Source organism: Cebidichthys violaceus, unplaced genomic scaffold (genome assembly GCF_023349555.1).
Source record: "Cebidichthys violaceus isolate CVI_PGR_0920_01 unplaced genomic scaffold, fCebVio1.0.p SCAF_1, whole genome shotgun sequence".
In the NCBI taxonomy this organism is placed as follows: domain Eukaryota; kingdom Metazoa; phylum Chordata; class Actinopteri; order Perciformes; family Stichaeidae; genus Cebidichthys; species Cebidichthys violaceus.
Genome location: NW_027176262.1, coordinates 4,347,972 through 4,369,282, shown reverse-complemented (window position 1 = coordinate 4,369,282; position 21,311 = coordinate 4,347,972). Strand labels below are relative to the sequence as shown.

The 21,311-nt window shown below is 46.6% G+C and overlaps 1 protein-coding gene across 3 annotated transcripts; it reads left to right on the top strand.

Moving 5' to 3' along the window:
* Positions 1-40: 40 nt before the first annotated feature.
* Positions 41-21,221, top strand: git1 (G protein-coupled receptor kinase interacting ArfGAP 1). 3 transcript variants are annotated; one of them, XM_068707033.1, is made up of 21 exons: positions 41-419; positions 4,134-4,267; positions 4,620-4,732; positions 5,680-5,785; positions 6,120-6,206; positions 6,339-6,469; positions 6,595-6,689; positions 6,826-6,868; positions 7,577-7,603; positions 8,329-8,377; positions 9,075-9,147; positions 9,802-9,899; positions 11,008-11,119; positions 11,600-11,724; positions 12,914-13,066; positions 14,229-14,582; positions 15,813-15,884; positions 16,282-16,358; positions 16,878-17,051; positions 17,217-17,280; positions 17,398-21,221. In XM_068707033.1, exons 1-21 carry the CDS (start codon positions 368-370, stop codon positions 17,611-17,613), a joined length of 2,355 nt encoding a protein of 784 aa, XP_068563134.1. In that variant the 5' UTR covers positions 41-367; the 3' UTR covers positions 17,614-21,221. The 3 variants fall into 3 exon arrangements, with proteins under 3 accessions (XP_068563134.1, XP_068563135.1, XP_068563136.1); XM_068707034.1 differs by lacking the exon at positions 14,229-14,582; XM_068707035.1 differs by lacking the exons at positions 7,577-7,603; positions 14,229-14,582.
* Positions 21,222-21,311: the final 90 nt, after the last annotated feature.

Below are 21,311 nucleotides of genomic sequence, written 5' to 3'. Positions count from 1 at the left end.
GTGTGTGTGTGTGTGTGTGTGTGTGTGTATGGAAACTGACAGGTAGAGAGCTGCCGTCTCCCGGTGAGTTGCAGGCAATGCAGCGAACAGATTTAGTAAATATTCCGTTATGAGGTTCATACAAACAGCCAGATTAACCATGTTCGCGTAGCCTGGCTCCAGGCTTGACTTCGACAGTGGACGTGGGCGAAGAGACCGCAGGAACAAACGGGAAATCCAACTGTCAGCTGGCCCCGGGAAAACCGATCACACCACCCGGCTTCCGGGGATTCAAGGGCCGCATCGGGAGACAGCAGACGTCGGTCGGTAGCTCCGGGGGAGTAAGGGCGAAACACCACATCATCGCCGCCATCCACCGACTTTCGAGATGTCAAGAAAGCTACAAAGGACAGAGGTCTGCGCCGACTGCAGTGCGCCAGGTAGGGAGGAGGAAAAATAAATCCTAAATAGACCACTTTACTTGGAACAATACGTCGGGAGGGCGATACGGTGGGACAATAAGGGCCGAAGCTGCTGTCACTGTCAGCGGGTTCGCAGAGCAGGAAAACGGCCAGGGCTCCCAAGCGTCGCTTAGGCCCAAAATAAACAGTGAAAAATAGGCGTGTTATCACAACGGGAAAAATCTGTGGCTAATAGCTGCTCAACGTTAATTAAGCGGCTTGATGTGCACATTCATTTGACCATATGCGAGGACAGCCACGTAATATTCTGCATTGTGGATCTGAGCGTCAGATTTATGTCGCCTTCCTTCTTGAAGAGACGTTTGTTTTGATTTTTCGTAACCGGGACAGACTTCTCATCGCGTTAGCTTAGCCTCGCTAACGAGCAGGCGATTGTGACTCACTGCGTTGCTAGCTATTGTTAAACATTGAGCTTACGCACACACAGTATACTAGCATCATACTTATATTTCTCATATGCTGTGTCAATGTAGGCTCTTTCCAGCGGCGTTTTGAGACTGTGTACCTGGCTAGCTTAGCTTCAATGTTAGCTACTCCAGCTAACTTTTGCTAAACAGCAAGTTATTGCTACAGCTAACGCGCCGTCAGTTAGTCCTTTTAAAGGAATCTGACATTAGTTATTGGTAGGTTCCGTAGGTTGTTGGAAAACCACGAAAGAGCTTACCTTATTGAGTTACGGTTTCTATAAAATACTCATTTATTTCACTGTATTTTTAGTCTTCTCCGTAGTTTAGAAATTTCATTTTAGGGAATTCATATGAAAGCCACCTTAAAGTGGAACATTTAACCTGATTCACAATGAAGTCGAAACGAATAAATATGTTCTGACCACCAGAGAAAAGCAACATGTTTCCCATATTGTTGTGTATGAATTAGGTATGACCACCACAATGAGTAGCCTATCGTGTTTGTAGATTTGTTAACCTCGTTCTTCTGTGTTTGTGTTTCTGTGTTTGTCAGAAAGTGAGGTAGTGTTAAATCAACCTTGGTATCCCTTCTCATGCCTCTACCTTGTAGCCTCACATGCCCTCATGTCTAGTTTGAAGCACTTGTTCATTGGTGTGTGTGTGTGTGTGTGTGTGTGTGTGTGTGTGTGTGTTGCTTACATTCATTGGTCTGTACATGCATTTCTACAGCTGCCCTCTCCACAGCTGCTCCCCCTGATGGCAGTGTCTCTCTGTGTGTGCAAAACTGTCATAAAGCTCTACTGCTCCGTGTTCAAACGCATGCTGGCTGCACCTTACTTCTGCTCTCTGACCTGAACCTCTTCCCTGCTTCTATTATATTTACTTACGCTCCTGCTGTCTGTCCTCCTGCATAAACTGACCAGCACTAACCCTAACCCTTGAACGCCATAGCAGATTAATACACAGTTTTTCATAATGGTGGTGGGCTTCTTTGCATTGGTGTACCTGTTACGAGCTCTATATTTCTTCTACGACCATCCGCTCCTTTCATGTATCCCCTCCTTACGACGCCACGCACATACACACACACACACACACACACACACACACACACACACACACACACACACACACACACACACACACACACACACACACACACACGCAGTGCGCTCTGCAAAGTGCTGACCTAGCCACTGGTGACAAGCCACCTCCCTACTACCCCAGCTTTGTGTCGTGGGGACAACTCGATGGCATGGCTACAAAGGACCACTGATACTCCCAGTCCAAGCCAAGCCTCAGGAGGCTTTAATGTCATGCCGTGGCAATCTGCACAGTTTACAGCAACAGTGAGTCACATTGTCGCGATGGTAAACTCTTTATTGAGCACAGATGCCATTGTAAAAGAAGCTCTCATTGCCAGCGTTTAGAGCAGTTTGACAGTGGCGTCTAATTCCTTAATCGTGCCGCGTTGTCAAATGATTCTGTTGACGCTGTGACCGCTGTTTGGTCGGGTTTAAAAAGCAAAACTGAGAGAAGATGAAGCAAGCGGACCTACGTGTTGCTCCTGGATATTGAGTTAAAGCTAAGCTTTAGTGTAGAAGCAAATGATGTAATTATGTGCAAGCAAAAGTTACAGTGTTTATTTCAGCATCGTTCATCATTAATACTCATTGTAATACATAGTTTTTATGCAGGCTTAAAAATAAATGTCAATGTTTTATTAATGAATTAGGCCAACTTTCGGTTAAATTATGTCACGCTGCAGATTTGGCCAATAGTTTCAGGTCTAATAGCTTAATGGTGTATCCTCGTATTGATCCAGCGAGCCAAGCAGATAGTGTAGCCTGTGGGAGTTTTTTTTTTTATATATATTTATTACGAAGATTAAGGAATTAAATTGCTGCAGTCCAGCCTTCAAAGCCCACGGGCCACTGTTCTAAACTAGGCAGTAGCTCTTATCAAAGCCATTTTGCATCGCCGCTACTTTTTCTGCGGGGCGAAAACACTTGCAGCGTGTCAGTTCATCTGATGATGGACTATTTTAGATCCCATTAATACCCTAAGCCCAGACAGTTTTATCCCTGCCTGAGAGTGACTAATACAGATAGAGAGTGTGTGTGTGTGTGTGTGTGTGTGTGTGTGTGTGTGTGTGTGTGTGTGTGTGTGTGTGTGTGTGTGTGTGTGTGTGTGTGTGTGTGTGTGCGCGTGTTTGAATGCATCATGTGCGTCTAAGTCTGCATATAATTGTTTTGATATTGCAGACCATATGAGTTGTGAGCTTTTCATCACATCAGGCTCCTGGGGGGCATGAATGGGACCCAGACTCTATGACTGGACTGTTAGTGTCAGTAGACGGGCATTGGCCCGTTCTGAGCTCATTCACACTCATGTATTCCATAGAAACATGCACATTTTAGTGATTATTGCCTTCAACATTTCCCCTTTTCACATACGTATTGCAGTAATTAGTACAACCAGTAATATATAATATGGTAAACGTCTTCTGGGCCTGTGTCACCTGGACTCTGACTGAACTTTATGTACTGCTGCACATTGTTGTCTGCACTTTTGTACAACACCGAGGAGACTTTAAATAATTCTAGGTTCAGTTGGTGAGCACTGCTGTCAGAGCAGGGCTCTGTGCATGCCTTGGTTCATTAGCGAGTAACTATTCAGAGTATACTGCGCTATGGGGAGCGACGGTACAACCCAGCATATGGAATATTCAGTGTGTGTGATCTGTTTTTAATCGAGGTATTTAATACTTCCACACGGCATCTTCTAGCTGTAGCAACTCACACGACACCCTGTCTGATAATTCACTGTTATTATGTATATGTTCTTCATATAGTCATATTGAGATATTACTGTTGTTGAGTTTCATGTCTTAATTCTGTAATGATTATAAGTAAAATTTTACTATTGTTGTGGCATAATTCAGTATGTTCTTATTGACTATTCCTTGCAGCGAGGAATATTTTGTTTTCCGGAAATCCTCTTAATCACAACACAATTTTGTTAACCCAGCTGTTTGATTAATTACAACGATGGATCTCTTCTTAAGTGCTTGCTTTGCTATTAATGTGCGTCGTACAATACTGTAATATATATATAATTACACATTCATTTGTAATTTGGTGACACAGGATCACCGTAAGTGTTGTGCTGTTGCTCATTACAATGCTGCAAAGTGTCACCGTCTCACCCGGCGTTGTTTCACACGGCTTGTAACGGCATTCGTCTCTTTCTGTTTCCCTGTCAGACCCGGGCTGGACCAGCATCAACCGCGGGGTCCTGATCTGCGACGAATGCTGTTCAGTCCACCGCAGCTTGGGCCGCCATATCTCCATAGTCAAGCACCTGAGGCACAGCGGATGGCCTCCCGCACTGCTGCAGGTAAGGCTGAGGAGTGAGGAGTGGAGGGAAGAGGTACGTTAAGCTGAAGCAAATGCAGAGCCGGAGGTCCAGAAGGTGACGACTAGTACAGAAATCTGACTCAGCACTGGGGAAGCAAATCCATTCCCACAGGTTTTCCATCTATTTTTTGTTGTTGTTGTATTTTCTCCATTTATGTTCAAATATATGCATATTCATCTGTTTGTACATCTTTCTTTTTTTTTTTAGCTTTTTGGTCATGAAAGCAAACATACAATATAGCATTTGGGCTTTGAGGTGACACCAGGTTATTCTTATGATGTCTTGCATTGCGGTGCACCGTCACTGAGTCCCTGCTGCATGTGGGTTTCAGATGGTCCAGACCTTGGCCAGTAACGGGGCCAACTCCATATGGGAACACAGTCTCCTGGACCCTGCTCAGGTACAGAGCGGTCGCAGGAAACCCAACCCCCAGGACAAAGTCCAGTAAGTATCCTCCCCACAGGCTCAAAATACACAGAACAAAACCATCACACTTTTTGCTTTGTGGGAAATGATCGCCCCTGCTGCACAGGGATGTTATATAACCTTTAACTGCTGTTTGCAGTGGTGAAGAGCCTTAATGCCCTCTAAACAGTCGTCTCGTAGTCATGTATCGCCGTCCTAATGAATATTGTTCTGTTCTCAGGGTTTTTGTGTATCTAAAAACAGGATAGGGTTTGTGGTCGTAGGTTTGTCGAGCTTCATTTGGGTTGAAATGTGGCTGTATTAGTGTCATGAGGTCAGGAGTTGGACCTGCACCACATCTTCTGTTCTTCTCACTTAATGCGTGGAAGCCCATTCTGCCTAATCTCCTAACATTTACAGTAATGTATATTGCGTAACTGTCTTTGTAAAACAAGCAGAAACCAGTAGTAACCCATCAGTTGTGGCTCATTCAGTAAGATGTGAAGGAACTCGGGCCTTGCTGAGAAACCGCAGTCTTGTTTAAACATGTAGCCTAGTTCTTAAGTTTTATATTTGATTCATGGGTGGGATTTTTTTTATCTTAAGAGAACGAATCAAAGGAGAAAGAGATGAAGGGAACTCAAAGCTCGAACTGCTGTTTGTGGCATTCGGTAAAAACTTGATACTTCAACAGATTAATGCTCCCTTCCTGAGGTTTGAATTCCGTGGGGCGGCAGTAGTTAGTAGTGACCGGTTCAAGTTTAGAGCGGTAGCTGGAGAGGTGCCAGTTCCCCTCCTGGGTACTGCTGAGGTGCCCTTGAGCAACCCCTAACTGCTCAGAGCGCCTGACTCTCTACAACAAATGATGCCTCTCTATACATCCTGTGTACGGAGTGGGAAAATGAAACTTCCCCAAAGAGGGATTCATGAAGTATTTCTTCCTCTTCTTTTCCTTGTTAACCATCTTATCTTCTACTCTGGTCCAGTCCCACTAAGTCCGAGTTCATCAGAGCCAAATACCAGATGCTGGCCTTTGTGCACAAGCTGCCCTGCCGTGATGATGACGGCGTCACTACCAAGGACCTCAGTAAGGTGAGGGCTCAGTACTTCACAGCAGGATTTCGGCATAATTAGCCCGTTCAGATGGTGCCATATTGCTGAATTGCATGTGTAAGCGCAAATTATGTTATATTTAAAGATATCAGTGGGAGACCTCACTTATAAAAAAATGTACATGTGCATCTCTACACACACACACACACACACACTCATGCACAGTAACTGCCTGACAGGAAGTGGTCTGAATGACACAGCAGGATGTAATGATGATCTCTAATGCTGTGGAGCTCCATAGGGCTAATAAGGGGATTCTGCCTGTTTGTTTAATATTTCCTCTCTCTCCTCTCCTCTCCGCTTTCTTAATTAGCAACTACACTCGAGTGTGCGGACGGGGAGTTTGGAGACGTGTCTTCGGCTGCTGTCCCTCGGCGCTCAGGCCAACTTCTTCCACCCGGTCAGGACAAAATCTACTCGCTGACTCACTTCGTCTAGAACTCAGCCCTGCTGTTCAGTTGCTCTCTTTCTGCCAGCTCTCTTCTCCTGACTCTGTGTGTGTGTGTGTGTGTGTGTGTGTCTCCAACTCCAGGAGAAAGGCACTACCCCGCTGCATGTGGCAGCCAAGGCAGGGCAGATCCTGCAGGCCGAGCTGCTCGTGGTGTACGGTGCTGACCCCGGAGCACCGGACATCAACGGACGCACGCCTATGGACTACGCGAGGTACAAAACGGTGGAATTTAAATCAAATCTCAAATTGAATCTGCCGTTGGAGAATGGTGAGAGGAAAAGCAAAAAAAAACCAACAACACAACAATAAGGTGGAATTGTTTGCGTCTGTGTTCCAGGCAGGCGGGTCATATAGAGCTCGCAGAGCGGCTGGTAGAGTGTCAGTACGAGCTGACGGACAGACTAGCTTTCTACCTTTGTGGACGGCGTCCAGGTAACCCACTGCACCAGTTTGTGTGCGCCTCACATGCCCTTATATGTTGCAGTTAACCTCAGTGATGTATGCGGTAGCTGTCATCCACTTGTTCAGTCTCCTCTCCTCTTTCCTCTCCACCTCTCCCTCTCCTCAGATCACAAGAATGGCCATTATATCATTCCTCAAATGGCAGACAGGTATGCACCATGACGCTGTTGTTTTAGTAGTAAAGTGGTGACGCGTTCCTTGCGTTTGCATGCGTGGTTTGATTGCATGAAGTGTCTTTGTTAGTATACCTGACTATACTTCCATTACTCTTTTCACTGCGTCTCCCTGGTGTGGGTAAATTGATACTGGTGCAGTTTAGTGTTGTGACCAGAGGGTGGCACCACAGTATATGTAACCCCCACCACCCCACCACCCCCCCAAAAAATGGAGGTAATTAAAGGAGGTCTCTATGAAAGGCGGCTGTTTATCGTAAATGCCGATCGAAGCTATTACAGGTACCCGCAGTGATTTAGATACTTGAGGTGTGCTTGGTTTATTAATCCTAAACTGCAGGTTTTGATTTGGGAGGTGTAGAAGTGCACAGTCAGGTTATGATAAATCAACTTCAGTGACTACTTGGCACAGCTTCTTTCAAAATGTTTGATGGGTGCTGGGGTTTTCTCCGCTGAGTCAGAGAAGTAGCTTAAAAATACACTCTCGTATGTGAGTAAGTATTTATTACTTCTGAGCTGCCGTCTAACTCCACCTGCATCTGTTCTGTTCTGGTAAATGGTTCCTCTTGATAACAATTGAAGCGTTTTTGATGTGGCCTCTCTGCCCCTCTTTCTGTCTCTTTCTTCCTTTTTTTTCTCACTCGTCTTCTGTTCTCTCCATTTCGCTGCGCTTGGTGGAGCCAGAGCTCGTCCTAAGTGCCCGACACAGAGGTATCTTTACTTTCCTTGTTTCCCCCCCCCCCCCCCCCCCCCCCCCAGAATCTCTTCCTTCATTTCAGTCCCTTCTGTCTGCTACCCCATCTTTTATAGATTTTGCTTTTATAACCACAATCTGTTCTTCATCGGCTTCACAGTGGGGAGGTTGTTAGGCCTTAATCTGTTATCACTAGAAAATAGGCCTCCTACAGTAAGTAAGGTGTTGCTGTGCTCAGGAGAATCAACACCAGTCATATCCATATAGTCACAATGCACACTAGCATGTGTCCTTAGTGGCCACATAAACAATAGTTTGTCCAGAAATAAGATTAAAGATGATGCAGGAAACTGCTTGATTTCTAGCTCTTATATCTGTGAACTAAAACTTCATTACAGTCTAACGCATTTGAGTCTAGCGCTCTAGCGCTGTCGCTTGCAAGATCACAGATGCACTTTGTCCCTGTGTCTGTACAGAGAGTTGCTGTCAGGTTTAGAACGCGCTAAATGTCAGTCACCATTACATCCAGTCCTTTTCAGTCTGACACCCAAGGCATCCCACCCTAAATGTATCCTCCCTGTTCCCTTCTTCCAACCAAACTCCCTTCCCGTCCCCTCACCTCTTGCTCCTCTCTCCATATCCATGTCTTCCTCCCGAACCTCTCCCTCCGTCTCTTTGTTCCGCTGCATCTTTGTGGCGACTGTCTGACTGTTGTTCTCTGTGTTTTTTTTTTTTTTTTTAGTCTGGACCTCTCAGAATTGGCCAAGGCTGCCAAGAAGAAGCTCCAAGCGGTGAGTTGGATTGAATTGTGAGATTTAAATGTCTTGTTGTTACAGAAAATGGTCCGAATTGTCAAGTTAGTTTTTAGTCAATAAATTGAGCAAGTTTTCTTGTGTCCTTGAAATTAATGTAAACGGAGAGTAATTAAAAATGAGTGGTTCAAAAAGTTGGTTGATGTAGCAGCCAGATTTTCTGTTCCTTTCCAAAGTCATGTTCGTCTGTTCCAGGGCCATCTGTTCAGCTCCACATATCGGTAATCCAAGAAAACTGAGAGCTGATGGTCGGTTATCAACACTTAAAGTACTTAAAGTACTCACAAATCATGACGCAGACGTTTTAGCATAAAAAAGATAGAACTTTATTCACCCTGAAGGAAATTGTTGAGCCAGAGTTTGATCAAAGATTATGACAGAAAACAATAGAATAGAAGTGCAAACATGTACGAACAATAGAATGACAATTATTAAGTGTAAAAGAAGTGATACTGACACCAGTGCAAAATAGAATATAACAGCAATAAGAGTAAGGTAAATAAATACAGTAAAAATTTGACTAAAATAGAAAAAGTAGAAGTTTCTCACTGGCGTCTGCAGCACTGAAGTGTAGTCATGTACGAATACACCTGTTAGAATATATCTGGGCTCAATTTGCGTGTGTGTGTGTGTGTGTGTGTGTGTGTGTGTGTGTGTGTGTGTGTGTGTGACACAGCTCAACAACCGGCTGTTCGAGGAGCTGGCGATGGACGTCTATGACGAGGTCGATCGCAGAGAAAACGATGCAGGTGGGCCTATTCTCCTCCCTCGTCACATCCTTCTATGAAGCGGATGTATCTGTCTGGTGTTCTGACTCTTTCCTTATATGGAAAGTAGATGTTTAACGTCATAGAAAACACCCCCAACATGACAGCATTGATGTGAAGTTTAAGAAGGAAAGAGGAAGAGAAAATAGATGTTGGGAGAACAGAGAGTGAATTCCAAAGGACAGAGTGAGGAGAAAAAGGAAAGTGACTGTTGAAGGAGAGTGAGGGAGGAGGAGCGAGGAAGGGCCTCCGAAATTCTTCAGTCTCTCTCCTCCTCCTTGGCTCTTTCTCGCTCGGTCTCCTTCTCTTTTTTTTTTTTTTTTGCATTTCTTCTCTCTCTTTTCCTTCAGTAGCAGTAGCAGTCAAATTGTGCTTTCTGACAGAAGCACAGCAGGTAAGTGGCAAGGATACAAAGACACACACACACACACACACACACACACACACACACACACACACACACACACACACACGGGGAGGGCTCATAGCACAACGGTGGATTATAGGGGCCGGAATTCAGTTTTGGGATCTGCTGTATGTTTTTTTTGGTTTGTGTGCTTGTGTGGGTGGATGGACTGGGTGTTCCTTGTTAAACACACACAGACTTACTTTTTCGCTTCATATTTGTGTCTCCAGTGTGGCTTACGACCCAGAACCACAGCACTCTGGTAACAGAGCGCAGCGCGGTGCCCTTCCTACCAGTCAATCCTGAATACTCTGCCACGCGCAACCAGGTAAACACACACACACACACACACACACACACACACACACACACACACACACACACACACACACACACACACACACACTCATTCATACACGCACAAGCCTATAGTGCAGACAATCACAGGTGGCATGCATGCACTCGTCTACGGTGGTGATGTAGATGTTTCTTACCCGTGCACAATCATGAAAAAGAAGAAACTACGGCGAAAGAACTTGCGAGCAAAAAAAAGAGCATAGGGATAGTTGGCCCGCGTATGTGTTTTTGGGGGGAGGCCGAGAATGAGTGTGAAATTGACGAGGGATGTTCTTCGCCTGTGAAAGAGGAGGAAAAGATGTAATCCATCTGTGTTTCTCCCCCACACCCCCCCCCCCCCCCCCCCCCTCTTTCCCTCACTCTGTGAGTGAGTGAGTGAGTGTGTGTGTGAGAGAGAGAGAGAGAGAGAGAGAGAGAGAGAAATCCCATATGTCCTCTCACATAGTTTCTCCTCGTCTGTGTGGCTCATTAGTGTAAACATTGACTTCTAACACACTCAGTAAAAAAACACACACCTGCGTCGCTCACGTTTGCTCTTGCCCCGGTTGGGCACTTCACTGTGGTCAGTAAGTTGCCGTCTATTTATGGAGGGAAACCGAAGAAAAACACACTCGCACGCATTTAGAGTTGAACTTTTTACCTGCTTTTGTCTTCCAAAGAAATATGTTATGAATACCACATCGCTTTGTGCAGTATTTCCAGATTAGCACTTCCTTGAAAGGGACTTTTTATTCTCTTATGTGGATGCCAGCATGCTCGCGTAATTGCACGGTTTCTTTACTCGTGTTTGTGTGTGTGTGAGCACACTTCTGATGGTGTGTGTGTGTGTGTGTGTGTGTGTGTGTGTGTGTGTGTGTGTGTGTGTGTGTGTGTGTGTGTGTGTGTGTGTGTGTGTGTGTGATGAGTGTTAAAGTATGACTGTATTTTTCCACAGCACATGGTCATTGACCACAGCAGTCCCACAGGCAGCGAACCACTGACTGTGGGCTGGATCGTATCTGTGTTCCACACAACTTGATGAGACAACGTTTTGGTGCCAGTAATCCCAAGTTCTAACTCCTGACTCGTTCTGCTCTCAGGGCCGTCAGAAGCTGGCTCGCTTCAACGCTCGGGAGTTCGCCACGCTCATCATCGACATCCTGAGTGACGCCAAAAGGAGACAGCAGGGGAAAGGACTCAGCAGCCCTACTGGTGAGACTCTGGGAGGAAGGGACAGACAAATTAGGACGCAGGGATGAAGGCAATTATTAAGCTTTTTAAAGAATAGCAAAAAAAAAAACAAGGGCATTTATCTTAACCTAGTTACAAATATAGATGGATACATCACCGCTCTGTACAACAATGTGGAGCTTTGACGCCTCAAACATTTTTGAAGCAAACGTGATGATTGTTTTAAGCAGCAACATGTTGAACGGGCTCCAGTCCAGCAACTTAGTGACGAAGGGAAGAAGGGTGATTTCTTTGGGATTCGTTGTTGAAGAGTTACATTTACATGTTTATCTTTATCTGAATAGAACTCTTAACAACTGGTTCTTATGTGAAACCAACATGGAAACCCCCGTTGACATAAGTTTCAGCTGAGCAGTCCTTAAGGCACAGATGAAAAGAAAGAGGAGGGCTGCTACACGTTGTATTGAGTAGTGTGATAGATGTACATTTTTGCTTTGTCAGACCCATTAGATCTGGGCATTGATGATGACCAGCATGACTACGACAGCGTAGCGTCGGATGAAGACACAGACAGCGAGCTGACCACCCAGAACAACAACAACACGCAACGCAGCAACCGTGCAAAGGTATAGTACTAAAACACGCACACACACACACACACACACACACACACACACACACAGTTTAGTTTTGATAAAACACAACTCTGCACAGGCCGACGCACGAGGAGTTTGTAAAAGTTACCCAACAATTCAGTCACGTTCCTCTCAAATAGGATATTGGAAAAGCAGTCGCGTTAGCTAGCAAAGATACTCCATGCTTTCCTCTTCATGACTGCTTGTCCCAGCATGCTTTGCGGGGAGTGGCCACAGTCAGGGCTGCCACATAGCTCCTGAGTGACATCATCAGCTATTCTGAGTGCTTGTCAGAGAGGCATTGTTTCATACACACAGAGAGAGAGTGTGTGTGCTGAGAGGGAAGAGAAGAAGAGGGGTGAAATGGTGCAGAGTGGGAGTGGTAGAAATGACAACAGCTAAACCAGTAACTATCTCCTTTTTCCTGTGGACTTGTTTAGCTCATTGGGCAGAACTCTGACGGACCGCAAGTGTGAGGTTCCACTCCCATCTGCACTCTAAAAATACGTGCATTATTTTGTTGCGCTCGTATCAAATGTCAGTGTATTCGGTTATGCATTGTGTTGTCTGTAGTGCTAAGTGGAGGCATCGGAGTAACATAGAAATGGATTGGGTAGGAGGTGGATGAGTTGTAAACAAAGAGCTCTTAAGAATAGTCAATGAAAGATGTTTTATGCGGCCTTTTAGGGAGTGGTAAAGACATGTGTTTGAGCATGCTCCAGGGTCACAGGAAGTAAGGCCAGATGGTGCCTTGGGAACAAGAACTGAGGCACCACTGTCTATGTGTGTGTGTGTGTGTGTGTGTGTGTGATCAGCTGTAGAGCTGACCCTCCAGGCTGCATGCCAGTCCACTTCCTCTCACACTCACACAGTTGTAAGCTGTGTTGTATCCAGTTTAAAAGGCACTAATTCATGCTTCCTAACCCCAAATCCTTCCTCATATTACCTCTGCAGAAAGACTGCATACATGACATACTGTATATAAGATAGAATGGTGAGTTAACGGCAGATACGTAAAGAAATTAGGTGTTCCACATTGTGTTTGTACCCCTGGAATAGCCTCCAAAGTCTCCCAATGTCAGTTTTCTCACTTTGTCTGTGCCTGTCTGTCCACCCGTCTGTGTTTCTGTCTTTCTTTCTGTTCTATCTGTCTGCCTGCCTGTATGTCCCATCAATCCAGAGCATGGACTCATCAGACCTGTCAGACGGCCCCATCACCCTGCAGGAGTACCTGGAGGTGAAGAAGGCTCTGGCCTCCTCAGAAGCCAAAGTGCAGCAGCTGATGAAGGTCAACAACAACCTGAGCGAGGAGCTCCGGCGGCTCCAGAAGGAGGTAGGGAGTAGGGAGGGGGCGAGGGCGGAGGAAAGGACAGGCAGAGACACGAGGTGAGAGGGTCAGCTTATGAAGAACCTTAACCACAGCAGAGTGTTGAGTACAGAGCAAAGCAGAAAGTGGGAGTTTAGCTCAATTCTTACGTTATTTGATAAGAGTAGAGAACAAACGGGGGCAGGAAAGAGAGATGGGATGAAGCAAGGAAAGGTCAGCATCAATTGTTTCTTAAAAAGGTCGACATAAAGCCCTGAAATATAGAAGTTCCATATTATTGAATCAGATAGAGGATGAAGCCTAGACGAAGAGGGGGGGGTATTGAAGGGAAAAGGCAAAATGAGAAGGAACAATTGATTCAGACAGAAGGAGGGCAGGATGATGGAGAGACAAGTGAATATTTTAATGTCTCTGCAAGCTGATGTATTATTTCTGACAGTCTTGTCATTTTCCTACAATGTTGTCCCTGGAAGATGCATGTGGCTACAGCTGTTCAGTGTGATTCAGTAACTAAAGCCGACGTCACTCTAATGCGGAGCGAGGGCTGCTGCAGATCCTCATTATAGTTGTCATTTTCAGCTCAGACAGCTTTCGCTTAATGGCGTTCCTTCGCGGCCGCTTCATTTGGTTTTCATGCGAGTCGTCGTCATTAGTTCCTCGTTTTCATTAGTGGCTGCTAGTGTCGGCTTATGTGACTCATGATTCATTCGTGTGTATATTTTCGTAATGCGACTTGAGGATTTAGTGACGCGTTGAACTTGTAAGCACTCACTTATGTGCACAAACACCGCAGATAACAAATACTGTGGTTAAAGCACAATATACACACACACACACACACACACACACACACACACACACACACACACACACACACACACACGTATGTATGTTTTTCTTCCATCCCATTCCCAAAAACTAATCCCTACTTCGACATGTAACCTATTTAAGTGTCTTTACTACATTTTCCCTCCCTCCCCAGTACTGATGTGAGTTAACATGTATGAGCTTGTGTGAGCCTTTTACTGTACCTGTGATTTTTGGATGCTTGTCTTTGACCATTCAGTTGACGCCCCCCCTCCCTTCCCTTCAACCTCCCCATGTCCCTCCCTCCATCCCTCCCTCCATCCTCTCATTCCCTCCTTGCTCCCTTCCTCCTCTCCTGTAGATCACGCGGATGCAGACAGAGAACAGTGCGCTGCGGGGGGGCCAGCAGGCTGGGGGGGCAGCTGGCCATGGGGTAGGGGGACCTGGCGGAGGAGGGGGGGGCGGAGGAGGCCACTGGCATGGGGGCGGGATGAGAGGAGGAGTAGGCGGAGGGGGCCTGGGTGGGTTCGGGACAGGAGGGGACCCCCCGGGGCTGTCGGTGCCCTCCTCGGTCGCCCCCAACTCCCATCACCACCGAAGGGACCGCCAGGCCTTCTCCATGTACGAGCCGGGGGCGGCCCCCGGCCCCACGGCCCATGGTCCCCCAGTCCTGGACTCCCTGGCAGCCCGCCTGCAGCCCCTCAACACACCCAGCGTAAGTTAGAACTCCCCCGGCCCACCTTCTACTTCCCACCTTCCTTTCGGTGGCCATGATTGGCTCTCTCCGGCCTGATTGATGGGTGACAGTCCAATCCTGATCTCTCTATTTCCCTTCGACTTTACCCCTCCCTGCATCTCAGTTCCCGATCCTTCTCTTTAAAAGGCCCAGTTGTGCTCGAACCCCATTTAAATGTGAAGTTTATCTAAGAACAATAAGACCTCGACTCGTGATTTTTAGCTGCCATGAAGGGTGAAGTGCATAACTGTGGCGTAAAGGAGAAAGATGTGAAATAGAGATAATGCTCTCTGATTGGTTGCCTGGGGACGCCTCTGATTCCTCCGCTCTCCGGCCTGCTCTGATCTTCACCTTCTCAACCCTTTTTTAACTCCTGCTTCTGGACAGCTGCTTCATTTATTTAGGCGTTGCTAATGTTCACACACATGTGAGTGCACACAAAGGGAAGGACATTTGACCAGTTATTGCACTCGGCAGCATTTAACTGAACGGAAAGCTACAGTATGCAGACACACAACCACAGCTGTCAACCATTCTAGGGAGACCTCCACGGAGTGGTGTCCGAGTCACCGTCTCCGTACACCGAGATTTACCTGTTTGTCTGTTTCCTCTCTGTCTGTCTGTCTCTTCACCTGTCTGTCCCTTGCTCACTGCAGTGCAGCCGTGCATCCTCTGGATGTAAGCATTCTATCTGTCATTGCATTGTTTGCCATTTCATCGACTAGTATAATAGGATTCTCTCACATGCAAGTGTGCCCCACTGCTGCTCATTGTGCATTATCATAATGGAGATCAACGTTAGTGTGTGTGTGTGTGTGTGTAGTCCATTTTAGATGTGACATGTGCAGTCCTTCATCACCAGCTAGTCTAGTTGACAGTGTTCTTTGCATTTCAGTGGTAGATAAGTATAGAGGCATGCGGTCTTGAGGGGATGATGGGTGAGCTGCCGAGTTGATCTGCCGCTGCTCTCACTGGCTCATTCATCTTGTTTTTTCCTGCTGTTTATAAAAGCATCTCTTCTCTCTGTCCCCTCACTCTTTTTTTTTTTTTGGTTTTTCCTCCCCCGTTTCTTCATCCATCTCTGTCTGCTGATCTTCCGTTCCCTTTCTCCGTCTCTTTGTCCACACATCTCTCTTTCTCCTCTTATCTTTCTCCCTCCTCCTCTCTCTTCCTCTCTCCCCGTCCGTGTTGTTCCCCTCCTTTTCACAGTCACGGAAGGGTGGCACAGCGCCGTATGGAGGCCATCATCTGTCTGGATCTACAGAGATGGGCCGATACATGGTGAGTTCTACCGGCTTGGTTCTTCTGACCTCCGTGATCCGGCACGCCGTTTACAGCGGGAGGTTGAGATCATTTTGTGTCAAATCCGTCTCCTACAGAGCTTGGAATATTGGAATTCATCATCCAAATTGGGCTTCAAATGGAAACATCCACAAATTATTTGCATTTTTCAGTGAAGCAAAGAAAATATTCAAACAGATAATGTGACTTAACTTTTAAAACATACACAACTTAGTGGACTTCTTGTTGAAATCATCACATTCACAGGGAACGAATCCTTGAACTTTGTGGGAGGAGTTATTTGTTAAGCTCTGCAGGAGTGACCGGCTCAGGAGGTTCGGTGAGGTGGTGATAATTGCCCTGATGGAGCGTGTTGTCGCCCCGTTTCTTTCCCCAGGTGACGAAATCAGAGAAGCACGGCAGTGGCACTGACAGCGACTACGACAACACGCAGACGTACGACCTCTCGCTAAGGTTAGACCCACTGCAAGTTTGGAAATGGTGTAATAAACTGCTAATAACAGTCAAAGTTAGCCCCTCCTCCCCCAGAGGAGCATGACCCCTGACCGCTGTTGGCAGAACACGGCTCATTGCACCAGCTGCGGCATCACATGTGACAGCGATAGTGAAAGTCAACCCCAGAAAAAGCTTTGTCCGCTTGGTGTTTTGCTATTCGTCTTTTTTTTTCAGTGCTTTCACAGCTACTCGCCCAGAAACGTCCCAAACAAAGCAAAATAAGAAAATACAGACAGAGGAGAGGTTCTCTGCAGATACAGACACTGTTCTTACATATTTGCTAACGGGATTTGCTCCATGTTTGTGTGTTCTTACTATGCAGTCCTGTAACTTCGGGCCACACACAGAGAGGGTCAATGATCTTTACTAACGGTTGTTAATGAGAAAACAACAGGCTTGTCTCTTAAGATGTTGGACAGGGTGATTAATTCATTCCAAGGTGTTGATGAAGGTGTATTTATGCGTCTCTCTCGTCAGTATGGGCCGCAGCAGTGAGGAGGAAGGTCGTGGGGATTCTGAGGAGGGGGGAGGGGAGGCCTGGGAGCCGGACCCCACCTTGCCCTGCACAGAGGACGTCATACTGAAGACTGAGCAGGTGACCAAGAACATCCAGGAGCTGCTCAGGGCTGCTCAGGAGTTCAAACACGACAGGTAGGTGCAAGACTTGGGGGGGGGGGATGTGACACTAAAAACATTTTGTCTGCGTATATGAAAATGTCTGTACTAGTTCAAAGCATCATTTAGTACCAGATAACCTTGTTGCCTCAATTATCTTATCAGCCACTAAACTAAATAATACATTTCTCTCCTCTTTAGCTTTGTTCCGTGCTCTGAGAAGATCCACTCTGCTGTCACCGAGATGGCCTCACTCTTCCCCAAAGTAAGTTCTGTTCTTCGTGTGTCTCTTCTTCTCTCGTTGTCTAGGTGTGTCTCTTCTCATCTGTCTTTCTGTTTACACTACGCGAGTTGAGTTTTGATTCCCTTCATTCCTCCGTAGCGCCCGGCGTTGGATGCAGTGCACTGCTCCCTCCGCTTGTTGGCGTCCAGTGCCTCGCGGTTGCAGGTGGAGTGCCGCAAGGCGGCGCCCTCGGAGCCCGGGGGCCCAGCGGTGGACTACCAACTCCTCACTCAGCAGGTCATCCAGTGCGCCTACGACATCGCCAAGGCGGCCAAGCAACTGGTCACCATCACCACCCGAGAGAAGAAACAGTGACCCAACAAATGCATGGATGGATGGAGAGGGGAGAGGGAACGGATTAATGCATGGTTGGGCCAAGAGGGATGGGAGGGGCTTCTGCAGCAGGAAGAGGGGAGACGGAGGGAAAACCTGATCACACTATAGATGTTGGAAAGAGGGAGGGGGAACGATGGGGCGCAATGAGGAAAGAAGAAGTTTGTAATATGCATGGAAAAGGAATCGGATGAAAGCAAAGAGAATTGATTGTTTAGTAGAAACACTACAGAGACGTGTGGAAGAGAAAGTAGGGAAGGACAAGTAGAAGGGTCCCACATGGGAACCACAGCCAGGTGGAATCAGATGTGTATAATTAACCGCTAAAAACTGTGACAAGCATACGTGAAAAACAACGACGACGGCGATGTACAGTGAACTGGATTCCGGAGATGTTACCGCTTTATTTATTCTTACCAGTCGCTCGTCGTCCCTCTCCACCTCCCCCCCCCCCGTTTACCTGAGCTAGAGAGTGAGGGAGAGTGAGGGAGAGTATGCTGCGAGAGAGGGAAGTAGGTATCGACCTGCCATGAGCTACGCCACATCATCTCCATCCCTCCGTCCGGTGGAGTCGGGACATTCTCTCCTTCACACTCTCCTTCCTTCTCTCTCTCTCTCTCTCTCTCTCTCTCTTTCTCTTTCTTTCTTTCTTTCTTTCTTTCTTTCTTTCTTTCTTTCTCTAACCCGACACGAGGCTCCTCCGTCTCCTATCCCGTCCCAGAGAGGATGCGCTTGCGGTGCAGAGAAAAGACCCCTGGGACTCCTCCGGCTCCACCTACTCATCACCCCACCCAGGCTCTCAAGATGCTTCCTCCTGGGTTAGCTTTTTGCTGGCGGCAGGGGGGGGGGCGCCGCCCCCTACTGTCGGTGGTACACAGCATGATCTGGCATGTTTTAATTTCTTTCCTCTCTTCTTCTTTTTTTTTTTTTTCTTTGATGTTTTTTAATACGCAGATTGGTTTGGTCTGCACCTCTGAGGACAAAGATTACTGACACAAACAAAACACTTACACTGGAATAATTTTGAGTTATTGTTGTTTATCATGCCTATTTGTTTTAATTTTTTTTGTATTGATATTTTTACTGTCATCCTGATTTAACTGTGTATGTATGTTTATTTTATTGTTTCAAATATGATTCTCATTTAGTGGTGGGAGTATGTGCTCAACTGGGATTCAAGAAAACGCATACACACACACACACACACACACACACACACACACACACATGAAATAACCTGTGAATTTCTGTCAGACTGAAACCCCCTTGGTGCGTTATGACAGGACCCGGATCAAAATGCTCTCCTCATGGATCCTCAGCTGACGTATCGTATAATTTGCCTCATTTAACAAGAGCCAGTGGAATCATCTCAGAATCAATCCCATATTCATGTTCGCTGTGCCAAGCAGGATGATATCTAGTCCCCCCCCCCCCCACCTCCAGACTTACATTAAAGCAGTATGCTATGTACCTGGTGGGTGTGCACCTGGGTGCGTATATTACACAGCAGCCCTAATTTGCACGGTAACAAAAGGTTCAGTCCCATTAAGTAGACACACATCCCGGTGTGTTTAAGTAGTCCTGTGGAAAGCACCAGATCCAGCACCGTTTCACCTGAAGAAAATCCGCTCTTTTGAAATGCATTCAACCGCCTCTTGATGTAGTTTGCCGTGTATTGCGTTCAGTTCTCGGAGCACAATCACGGCGCTCTGTCTTCGGATTGGTTCCCCGTCGCTGCCTGCTGATCTGGGCCACAGAAGTCGTCACTTCTAGCTCACCGTCTCTGAACTCTGCCAATGGGGGACGGCATTGGGAACAAAGATGTTTTTAAAGTTCTTTTTTTTTGTTTGCGTATGTTTTCTGAAAGAGAGCGCACTTCGCTTGTTGTACTTTTGCCGAACAAATAAGGTCACGTCTGTAACAAAGTACGCAGACGGGATCTAACTGGCAGTTTAGAGTCACCACTGACTGTTTCTCAAAGTGTCTGTGGCTTTAATAGTTGGTTGTTCTCGCGTTGGTGTATTCTATAATCCGGCTTGGTGCTCAGAAGGCCTCAGCACATAACATTGACCTCATCCTCCACACAGCTGTTGCATCTCAGTCTTTTTTCCCCCCTCGTACTGCTGCCTTTCAGCAAGAAGCAATTAGACCTTAATTAGCCCCGAACACTTTGAGAGACGGATGCTAGACCACCGTCGGCACTTCCCTGTCCGCTCTATTCGCATCTAGTTTCACCCCCCCCCCCCTTCTTCTCATCATCACTCGGGGTCTCTGAGTGTCCGTGTTTGTCAGCCTCTCGCACAGTCGCACGCGTCTCCGTAGGGAAGGGTGGATTGTTTTTCTTCTGTACCCTGTCGAAACAAATCATGTCCAGAAGACTCGTGAAATGTATCATCGTTTGATATTGGAAGCCTTTCGGACGTCATCATCATCATCAGCTCCTGTTTGACTGGCTGAGTTACAGCGATGCTGTACTGACTGCTGAGACAACAGAAATACTTCCACACACACACACACACACACACACACACACACACACACACACACACACAAATGCACACAAAGGGGGGCCAGCAGAAGAGCTCTTCCCTTCAATGATGATTGCCCAAGTTTTAGACTAGAGCCATATATATGAACATATATTTTCATGCTATATTTTATATTAAGCTATATGTTAGGTATGTCTGCGAGATATTTATGTCTATTTGTTGGCCCGAGCGGGCTTCAGGCTACGGGAGCTGTCCAAATCCTTCCCTCAGCGCTTCAGTCTTGACACCAATGTACTTGTCGGTATTTTGAGTCTGGTGAATGTGGTCATGCTGTGGTGTTAGCCCCTCGTGTAGTTCTAGTGTACATAGTAGCGATCCTACCGAAGAGCGAGAACAAGAAGTAGGATCTACATTATGTACCGCACCCCCCCCCCCACACACACACAAAGGTCTTCGTTCAAGTACATTGGGTGCAGGACGCGGGGTGTGATTCGGGATGGGGCAATAGGAAAGGTCTGAAGCGCACTTGGGCTTAGCACTATACGGTCATCTCAAAAAGGTCGGGAGGAGGGTCAAAAATGCACATGGCCCGGTCCTTTCCCCGAGTTAGCAGACACCACGTCGGGTGCCTCTAGTATGAATGTCTAACGCCTCCGCCAGTTCATGTCCAACACGCGTTCTACACCGTCATCACGTCCAGGACTCAGCACATACTCTCCAACGTCACAAACACACTCTCAACTTATCAGTTGGACCAAGCCTTCTACAAAGTACAAACATTAAGTCTGCAGCCAGTGAATTTTACACGCACACACACACACACACACACACACACACACACACACACACACACACACACACACACACACACACACACACACACACACACACTTGAGATACACAGCCATTGGCACAGTGGCCTGTACTGCTGCTGTCTCTGTGTTTCTTCACAGCGCTACACTTTGGGAGATGGGCGACGGGAGAGTTATCTTTTAACAGAAGACGTTAAAAACTGTATAAAGTAGATGAAACAATGACTTAAAGAGGTCAAACGTAATGGAAACTCATAAGCTGTACATTTGTAATAAAATAGTAAAACAAGTCGATTGTCCTGGTTCTGTTTACACGTTTTCTTCTCACTGTATGGACGCTCAGTCTCAAGTCTAGTGTGTATTTACGTCTCTGTAATGT